General features: G+C 39.9%; 1 protein-coding gene across 1 annotated transcript; it reads left to right on the top strand.

Moving 5' to 3' along the window:
* The first annotated feature begins 4,594 nt into the window (after window positions 1–4,594).
* On the top strand, window positions 4,595–6,115 carry ZBTB34 (zinc finger and BTB domain containing 34). Its single transcript, XM_007471710.1, has one exon. The coding sequence runs from the start codon at window positions 4,601–4,603 to the stop codon at window positions 6,113–6,115; it is 1,515 nt and encodes a 504-aa protein (XP_007471772.1). The 5' UTR covers window positions 4,595–4,600.
* Window positions 6,116–10,877: the final 4,762 nt, after the last annotated feature.

The raw sequence follows: 10,877 nt of genomic DNA on the forward strand, positions 1-10,877 counted from the left end.
AACTAACTTACATTTTGTGGAACTAACTTTGAATTCTTCTTTAACGTCATTTTAGTGATGATACCGTATTCAGTATATAGCTGTATCATACTTTAATAATTCCCTTATTGTTGGACATTCAGGTTGTTTCCATTGTTTGTTTTGCAATTGAATATAGTTATGGATAAATTCTTGTGTCTATATTCATGATTTTGTTTTTACAACACAGAGTGCTGAGTTGAGAGAAATTCCCATTTTAAGGCTTTTGTTATATTTGCCTACCAGAAGTATGTGAGAGCACCCCACTTCCTATAACACTGCCAGCTGGGCTGGGTTGTGCTTTTACGTCTGGGCGATTTGAGAAAGAACAATTGTGTCTTGTGTTAATTTTTATATTTTGGTTTATTGATGAAGTCGTTAAGCATTTTATCCCTATGTTTAAAGGCAATTTAAATTTTTATTTATTAGCATCTGTTCATATTCCTTGTTCTCTTTTCCGTTGTTATATTTGGCTTTTATTGATCTGTAAGAGTTTTATACTTCCCTGCCATAGATGTTATATTTTTCATAATATGTCTCTTTTTGTTTTTTGGTAAAAGATATTTTTTAGATGTATAAAAGTTTTACTTAAATAGTTAAATCTTCCTTTCTTCTTCTGGTGTCTGCCTTTGTGGGCTCAGAAATGCCTTCTCTTGAAGTTATTTTTGGGTATGTTGTGAAGAAGGGATCTAACTTTATTATTATTTATTCATATTATCCAAGCAGCATCTATTTCCAGAAATCTTCCTTTTTCACTGATTGAAAATGGCCCCCAAAGGCCCATCCTGGTCTGATTTCTATCTACTTGATAGCCTCATGTGGCCTCTGCCCTTGCTCCTTGTCCCAGCTGTGCCACAGTGCTCCAGTATTTCCTTCCTTCCTGACTTGGGCTCTCATCTCTTTGTGCATGTGATTCCTTCTGTCTGGAAAATCGGAACTTTCCCTGCAGCACCCCCCGTACCCCCCAATATTTGGCTAACCTTTATCATCCTTTAGGTCTCAGTTGAGATATCATTTGTTCAAATGGCCTTCTCTGACCACTCCTCCATTATGAAAGATCTCATAGCTCTTATCACAATTTACAAGAGAATTGTAGCTCACCCGGAGCTGTAGTGCCAGGCATACGGAAGACTCAAGAATATATTTACGAAATGAATGAATTATAGCCTACTCATACATTTTTACATCTATATGTTTGGCTGTATTTTTCTTTTTCTAAAATTTTTTCAGTATTTCTTCTTCTAGATCTAATGTCCAGTATGGTGGCCATTGCTCACACGTGGCTATTAAGCACTTGAAATGTAGTTATTCCAGATTGAGATGTGTTGTAAATGCAAAATACACATCACATTTTAAAGGCTTGGTATGACAGACATGAAATTCTAAGAGTGTTGTGAAAATACTGGTGACTTAGTATGAAAAAAAGAATATAAAATATCTCATTAATAACTTTCTAATGTTGAAATGATAATGTTTTAGATATATTGAGTTAAATTTTATATTTTTCCTTTTAAACAATATAACTGCTAGAAAACATTACACACATGGCTTGCGTTGTATTTCTATTGGACAGCAGTGTTCTAGATGAATTTTAAAATCATTTTGTCAAGTTTCTAAGAAAATACTCCATTGGGCTGCATTATATTTATAAACTAACTTGCGGGGAACATGTCCATCTTGATAGTGTCAAATTTTCCTACCAGAAGCATGATATGTGTCTTTGTTTATGCATGTTTTTGTCCTTATTAAAGTGTTATAGTTTTCTTCTTGTAGATCCAATTTTTTGTTTATCCCCCAGGTATTTTATAGTTTATGTTAATATTGTTGGCTGTAACTTGTCATTAGCTTACCTAACCTGTTTTTTATGAATAATAATTTTTTAAATCCTTCACTTATTACATCCTGATTCTAACAGTTTTTTTTCAAGCAATTCTTTTGTGTTTTCTACGTAAATAGTCATATCTCCCTTGGATGATAATTTCACCACCTCTTTTCTAAAGGCTATATGCCTTAATTTTCTCTTGCCTCTTTTCTTTGGCTGGAATTTCAAGAACAACGTTAATTAAAGAAGTGATGGGCAGACAACCTTGTAGCCTTCCAGGCACTAGCAGGAATTCCTTTACAAAAGTGTTTACCAGAGAGTGTGCCAGGGAACACTCATTCTTTGGAATATTAATATGTGTACCTTGAGAGAAGAGTTTCATGGTTAAATGAGTTTGCAAACTGCTGAGTTAAGTAGAATTCTTGTCTGTAGGACTTTGCAGATGGGTTCGTATGCTAATATGTTTTTTAATTCCTAGGAGGTAGGGATATTGAGCTTGGGGCTTGTGTTCTACTAAATACATTTTGGGCAATGTAGGTATATTTGCTTTTTAAGGGTGATGTTGCCATTAGTTTGCAGTAGATGCTATTATATTAGGAAAATATTGTTCTATTCTTAGCTTATTAAGTATTTTTATCCTTACTTTGAAAGTAACTTAACTTTTTAAAATGCGTTTTTGGCATAGAATTGATTTGGCCATATGGTTTTTCTCCTTTGACTTATTGAGGTTGCAAATTATATTTGTGTATGTCCTAACATATAGCCATTCTTACATTTGATCATAATATACTATTCTTTTGATAGGTTATATTTGCTAGTATTTCCTTTAGGATATTAAAGTAAGTCTGTTTAGTGAAGTCTCTACGTAGGTAAAGTTGATGGTCTTTATGCTGTTTGCCATATTCTAATATCAGACTTATGCCATATGAACTGAGATGCTTTAAATATTTTAGCATGCATCTAGAACAGTGTGAATGGCCTGAGGATCATTTGTGCTTTGGCACTTCTGTTTCTTTTTAATTCTGCCAATTTATGTTATCCTAAAAATATGTCCATTTCACTTGGATTTCAAATTGATTTCAATCATAAATCTAGGATAAATAATGGCACAGGGTTCCTCTCTAACTAAAATGTTTTAGTAAATTCTGAGGTGGTTAAGAAACATTCTGATGTGATTTATCATCACACTGATTGATCTTTTTCTGCAAAAGTCTTAGATTTAGTTGCACATTGTCTTGTCTTAAATTTTAAAACTTTGTCTCTGTGATTAAATACTGTTCTGTATTACTTTTTTGTTTTCATTGGGTTTAGTTTGTTCCTTTTCTAACCTCATAAGTGATTTCATTTATTTTTATTCTTTATTGTTTAATGATAAAATTTTTTAAGGCACTGACATTGTTAAAATTTGTTAGTTCAGAACCCCAGCATTTCATTGTGAAAAATTTCAAACATACAGAAAAGTTGAATTTTACAATAAACACCTGTATACTCAATCTAGACTCTACACTTGTTAACACTTTATTTTGTTTGCTTTATCACATATCTGTCCATCTCTTTTTGGATGCATTGTTAATTAAGTTGAAGATATAAGTAAACTTCATTCCTAAACCCGTACTGCAGATTTGATGTGAGTTTTCTTATTTTCTAAATAGCTTTATTCCTTATTGATTTTGTCTTTGATTCAGTGCTTATTCAGGAGGTGTTTAAATTTCTATTGATTGGGTTTTTTTTTTTTTTGCGGTACACGGGCCTCTCACCGTCGTGGCCTCTCCCGTTGCGGAGTATAGGCTCCGGATGCTCAGGCTCAGCGGCCATGGCTCACGGGCCCAGCCGCTCCACGGCATGTGGGATCTTCCCGGACCACGGCACGAACCCGTGTCCCCTGCATCGGCAGGCGGATTCTCAACCACTGCGCCACCAGGGAAGCCCTATTGATTGGGTTTTAAAAACAAAAATATAAATGTGAGATCTAATTTTGTTGTTTTGGTCAGAGAATGCAGCCTGGGCTCTACACCGTTCTGTAGTTTTGAGTGATCAGGGCTGTGGGCTCTAGGCAGAGGGCAGCCAGCCTGTCCTGAGCACGCCAGCAGTGTGAGCACTAGCCGAGGATGATGCACTCCTGACGTGTCCATCACTCTCCTTGATCCTCCTGTCTAAAAACTCTTCACTGAAGGCGACCGAGCATTGCGCTATGAATTACCAATCCAAAAGGATGTAAATGTGTGTAGAGCTGAAGGGGAAAAAATGCACATCAAGACAACAACTCAAACTCTAAAAAGGTTTAAGCTCCATTCAGTGTATCCAGTGTGCTATATACTTGCAAAATACCAATTGGAAATATACAAATAAGGCAGAGCATTTTTTTAAATGAATTTACTTCTGTTTTACAGAGTACTTCAAATCCTCAAAGGTAGGTGAAACAGAAAAATACATTTCTTAAAAGGATACCAAGTTCTCAGTTAGAGCTAAAATGGCTCTACTGTATGTTACATGTTTTACTTTGATCAAGATGTATGTCAGGTAATTAGGAGACTTGGCTAATGGATCATTAGGTTATTTAGCTTTAGGTGAATTAACCAAGGCATGAAAGACTGAAAATAAGTAAGAGGAGAAAAGAAATGCTCAGGCGGACCCTAGGAGGTATAGTAGCTACAATGGAGGGGGTGGTGGTATTTTTGCAAGGCTGTGTTTATGCCACTTGTACTTAGTGAGGAGTCACTGGCGAATTATGAAACTCTCTCTTTCCTCAGATTACGCTTCATGTCAGTAGAAATGGACAGCAGCAGTTTTATTCAGTTTGATGTGCCGGAGTACAGCAGCACCGTTCTGAGCCAGCTAAACGAGCTCCGCCTGCAAGGGAAACTATGTGACATCATCGTCCACATTCAGGGTCAGCCATTCCGAGCCCACAAAGCAGTCCTTGCGGCCAGCTCCCCCTACTTCCGGGACCATTCAGCATTAAGTACCATGAGTGGCTTGTCAATATCAGTGATTAAAAATCCTAATGTGTTTGAACAGTTGCTTTCATTTTGTTACACTGGAAGAATGTCCTTGCAGCTGAAGGATGTTGTCAGTTTTCTGACTGCAGCTAGCTTTCTTCAGATGCAGTGTGTCATTGACAAGTGCACGCAGATCCTAGAGAGCATCCATTCAAAAATCAGTGTTGGAGATGTGGACTCTGTGACCGTCGGTGCGGAAGAGACTCCAGAGAGTCGTAATGGAGTTAAAGACAGCAGCTACTTTGCCAACCCGGTGGAGATCTCCCCTCCATACTGCTCGCAGGTACGGCAGCCTACCACAAGCAGTGATCTTCGGATGGAGACGACACCCAGCAAAGCCTTGCGCAGCCGTGTACAGGAGGAAGGGCACTCGGACCGAGGGAGCAGTGGGAGCGTCTCTGAGTACGAGATTCAGATCGAGGGGGACCATGAGCAAGGGGACCTGCTGGGGAGGGAGAGCCAGATCACTGAGGTGAAAGTGAAGATGGAAAAGTCTGACCGTCCCAGCTGTTCCGACAGCTCCTCCCTGGGAGACGATGGCTACCACACCGAGATGGTAGATGGGGAACAAGTTGTGGCCGTGAATGTGGGCTCCTATGGTTCTGTGCTCCAGCACGCCTACTCCTACTCCCAGGCAGCTTCACAGCCAGCCGGCGTAGCTGAAGCTTTTGGAAGTTTGAGTAATTCCAGCCCATCCAGATCTATGCTGAGCTGTTTCCGAGGAGGTCGTGCCCGCCAGAAGCGGGCTCTGTCTGTCCATCTGCACAGTGATCTGCAGGGCTTGGTGCAGGGTTCCGACAGTGAAGCTATGATGAATAACCCCGGGTTTGAGAGCAGCCCCCGGGAGAGGAGTGCAAGAGGTCACTGGTACCCGTACAATGAGAGGTTGATCTGTATTTACTGTGGAAAGTCCTTCAACCAGAAGGGAAGCCTTGACAGGCACATGCGACTCCATATGGGAATCACCCCCTTTGTGTGCAAGTTCTGTGGGAAGAAGTACACGCGGAAGGACCAGCTGGAGTACCACATCCGGGGCCATACCGACGATAAACCATTCCGCTGTGAGATCTGCGGGAAGTGCTTTCCATTCCAAGGTACCCTCAACCAGCACCTGCGGAAAAACCACCCTGGCATAGCTGAAGTCAGGAGTCGCATCGAGTCCCCTGAGAGAACAGATGTGTATGTGGAACAGAAACTAGAAAATGATGCGTCGGCCTCAGAGATGGCCCTAGATTCCCGGATGGAAATTCACACGGTGTCTGATGCTCCTGATTAAGATGGTAAAGAAGTGCACCCACACAAAGCACATTAATCAATGCCTATTTGTGATTTGCTTTGTTGTAATCTTTGGTTTTCCCAACCATCTGGAAATCTCTTGGTCTCTTGGCAGTTTTTCTAAGGTTTCTGGAAGGAACACTTCATTGTTTATCCTTTCCCCCGCCCTCCCTCCCTCAAGGAGCTCAAAGCATGAAGGGCAGCGTATCCAGGGAAAACACAGGCTGACAGTATTCCTCTTTGGCTGAACTCTTCATCCAAAATCTGCCAGTGATTTAGCTATGCCAACTGGTTGACCCTACATTCTCTGCCAAGAGGCATACTCTCTCATTGTGTGCACTGGCACCAGTGCATTTCCATGGAGGGAGACTGGGATGCCGTCAGCTGATACAAATGGGTAACCTTTTCTAATTTAAAATTACTTTTAGGGGGTAGTTAGACAATTTTTATATATATATATAATAAAGCAATTATTATATATATAGTATATATACAATTCTCAAATTTGATTTTATTCTGGTTGAGGTGAATGTAAGAGGAATATATAATTTAATACAATGTGAACAGGGCTTTTGACTCTGTCTCGCCCCTACCTAATATGTTAGGGTTTTGCCCCTTTATTTCCCTTATAAAAGAATGTTAATAGGTTTTCAAATATATTAATCATTGTGTCCAAAAGCAAGCAAAGCAAATCACAGTGTTCATAGCTCTGCTTCATAACAAATACATAAACCAAATGCCATAAAATGTATTCAACTCTAGTTGGAAACCATTTGGAATTTTTGTTAGTTGTCCAGTAGGTAAGCTGGATGACCCGTGGTGCTGACCTTTTTACATACAGTAGTGTTATATTAGTCAACCCCAAAGGAGCAGTGGTTTTCAATGTTTTTACTGGCCTATGAATCTACCTTCATTCCGTACTGTAGAAACATACCAGGTAACTAAATCGAATCACTCTCTACCGTGAGTTAGTACTCGCATTAAAGGAAAGGGATTTGTAGTTCTGTCTACAAAATTCTCCAAGCAGTGTTGTGGTTTTTTTTCTTCTTTCTCTTTTCAAACAGCCAGTTCAGGTGCACAGCAACTTTTTCTACATGCAGTTCCCAGGGAAACTGCAGAACTTGGAATTTGTACTTTTTGTAAAGATATACTCTATGGGAATTGCAAGCAATATATCTATCTTAGTATTGTGTGAGCTGATGAGAGCCTCCGTGGCTCCCCCGCTCTCTCAGTGTTTCCTGCTTGAAGAAACCAACAGTTAAAAAGCCCTCTAAGATACTCTGTGTGTCACCAAATCTCTGTGTGTCACCATTTTTTTGGTCACGTGGTGCTATTTTTATGTTATGTATCTTTTAGGTCAGTATAGTTGTAGAAAATGTGAAATCTAATGGTAAAAGTGAATTATAATTTTTTTCCTCTCTTGAGTTTATAGCTTGAAAAAAGACCTCAAAAGCATGTGCTGGCAAACACATTACTGTATAAAAACATACCCGAGTCCTATTTGAATAATGTTTTATTAGTACTTGAGGAAGTGTCTTCAGTTTTATATTTTGTTCACCCGTGTGCTTCTAGTATACAAAACGGGCTTTGTGAGATTGCCCTGGTACTGTATACTCCGACAGAGTAATGTTGTAAGCAATTTGGTGGTGAGTTTGTGCTGCAGGCTGTCGGTAAGATGTTAGCACTCCAGGCTCTCTGCTTGAGAACCTTGGCCCTGAAACTCACAACTAGTGTGTCTCCACGGGAGAAGAGCACAGACCACCTAAGAGAAAAACAAAAGTGAAATTCGGACCAACCTCAGAGGCTAGGAGTTAAAGGAATACAAAAGTAGATGTTTGCTGGTTTTCCGTGCTTTTTTGGCTCTTAAAATACCAAGAATGGAGTTGGGGTGGGGGGTGTTTGGGGATTTTTTTTTTTTTTTTTTTTTTTTTTGGGGAAAAAAAAATTTCAGGCCCTTGTGTGTGATCGCCCCCGGGAGTGGTAGCTGTGCAGTAGCTTTTTTTTTTTTTTTTTTTTTTGTTGGGGAAAAAAATCATTCAGGCCCTTGTGTGTGATCGCCCCCGGGAGTGGTAGCTGTGCAGTAGCATCTCTTCAGCACAGGGGATCTGTTCACGCGTGAGCCGCTGCTCTCCACATCAGTGTTACTACGTACAGACACACGCGAGTCCTGCCGCTCCAAGGAGCGACTTCTGCTAACCGGGTATATAGTATGCCTTTTCCTGTCAGACTGCCTAAGTCAGGGGTCTGTTCTCTCCCTGAAGCCGTGTGCCTCAAGGGGAGGCTGGGCCCCAAGTGTTTACCCACTTAAATATGTTCTGGGGTTTCAGGTAAATGTTTGTGATTATTTTTCCTTACATGAATAAGTTTGATTTTTTTTTTCCTTCAGAGAATTAAATGCAAAAAATTTGTGTTGTGATACAAATTAAGTTTGTGACAAGAAGCGCCCAAATCGAGGACATGAGAGGTCGGGCTCAGGGAAGGAGCCTCCTTTTCACTCAGGCTTGGGGCCTTTTGAGAGGTCTCCAGAGCATCCTGTGATAAACGAGACAAGTGAGAGGGGCGGCACTTGGGGCAAGCGCCTTGAATGTCCTGGTTCTTGTCACCGTGTCCGTCTTAACTTTATTTACATGGAGTTCTTTGTAAATTTGTTTAACTGGTTTGAGTTTACCAAAGAGTGACTTATCCAAAATTGTCTTTGACAAAAATATACATTGCTTTGATTGTACAGTTCAGGTTCAGACATTGTAATGGGACTGTTAAGGGGCAGAAAATTGATTGCGTTTCTCTCTAATAATCATGATTCCACATTTTGCAAGTTCCACTTGCTCCCATTCATGTTGCTAACACTTTACCCTTTCCACTGCTAGCAGTGTTAAGAATGAATTCTCAAGCCATAACCCAGTACTGTAAGGTCCCACAGGGCTTCGAGGGAGGCCGCGCGCGGGCCAGCACAGAGCTGCGTGGCCTCTCTGAGCGCGCGCACTGCCGTGCTTCTCAGTGTGCAGGGCGAGTGAAAGATTATCTCCGTTCACATCGGGCAGCAGCAATTAATTGTGCCTTGTCACATGAGGATGTGCCAGGAGGATTAACGTGACCACAGAACAGAAACATTCTCTCCCCGAAGTTCACTTCACGTCTCTGCAGACGAAGTCCGCTGTGTAACTCCTTAGAGCGACTCTTTTTGGAAAGCAAAGTCCCTATTTCTGTACAGTTTTAGGTTAGATGTTTCATTTATAACAAATGCAAAAATCAATTAAGATAAAAGTGATATGTGAAGAAATCTTTTACAGTAAAATATATCCTGAATTCATATAGGTTTGTTCATAATTGAGTCTCTTCTTGAGCTACCTTTTCAAATACGTAGACAATGTGAAGACAGTGACAGCGTCCTTTTCTATAGGTGTTTAACCTGTTATTACAAACTGTGAAAACAAAGAATTTTATACTTTTACTAATGTGTGTGGTTTTAAACAGTTATTTTCATTCTAATCAGTTCTCTACCCTCTAATTTCTACTAAAGCTGTAAATACATTTAGAAATTATATTTGTAAATACAGTATATGAAGTCAAGTTAATTTTGGGGTCAGTGGAAAGCCTCCCAATTGGCTCTGCCTTGGCAGTTTTGTTTTTTGTTTGTTCTTTCTTTTTTTTTTTTAAACAGCAGAAAGGATACTGTCGGTTCACTGTTAAGCAGAATATACTGTAGAACTAAATTGATAACTTCTAAATCTTCCAGAGCATGAGCAGACGTCTTTCCTAATGATAGCAGTTATAACAAGTCTTTGTTTTTCCCTAGCCCAGACCATAGGCCTGCATATTTTTGTGTGTGGTTTTGTTTTTACTTTTGTCTTTACAGCCTAGACTCTAGGAAGAATTTGCAGGAACACAAAACAAGGGCTGGGAGGGCATCATCTATGTGAATGAGCTTTACTTTAAAGAAATCAATGTATTTTATTTTAACAATGTTTTCCATTAGTGACTGTGATTTTTTTTTTGTCGTTGTCGTTGTTACTGTTAAATTCTGTAATGGTTTCCTGTGAAGCCTCCACTGAAAGGGACTCAAATATGCAACACCTAAACTATTTTCCAAGGGCACATGCCCCTTGAATGGTGCTTCTAGACTGGTCAGGGTTATTTATTAAATTTTATATATGAAAGTATTGGGGAATTATGTAAATTCTTTATATGAAACTATCTAGTTCATAAATCATAGGTTTCATATTACTCAGTGCAACTGAACTGAAAGTTCAGAAGAGTCATTCACATTGTTCGAAATTTGTAATGGTTGTCACTCGTCACATATGTCTCTCCAGTAAGTGCCAGAGTGTTTCCACTGTTTCTGCCCAGTGCTTGACTTCTCGGCCCACAAGAGAACCTTTTCTCTCTGGTTCCCCTTGGGTCTGGCACAGACAGGGCTGGTGTAGTTCTCTATCAAGTCCTGGAGTTAGCCTTGCAGCAGATTCAGTAAACAGACCTCTTGCTGCCCCTCAGTGACAAGTATGCTGTGAATTCAACCTTTGGACTTGCTGCCCAAGCCTTTGGTTGCTGCCCTGAGTATAGTAAGAGGTAAACTTACCTGGTTTCTTCGAGAATGACCATTTTCCTAATGTGAAAACCATCTCTCTCACCACTTTTATTAGTAGGGCTAACATTTTTTTCCGTTATAAATGGTTGAGCAATTTGAATGACTTAACACAGTGTCATTATCTTGCAATATAAACTGGTAACCTCACAACTCCACACTTCATCACCATATGAAGTAA

The sequence above is a fragment of the Lipotes vexillifer genome, unplaced genomic scaffold, assembly GCF_000442215.2.
Source record: "Lipotes vexillifer unplaced genomic scaffold, Lipotes_vexillifer_v1.1 scaffold98, whole genome shotgun sequence".
Taxonomy (NCBI): domain Eukaryota; kingdom Metazoa; phylum Chordata; class Mammalia; order Artiodactyla; family Lipotidae; genus Lipotes; species Lipotes vexillifer.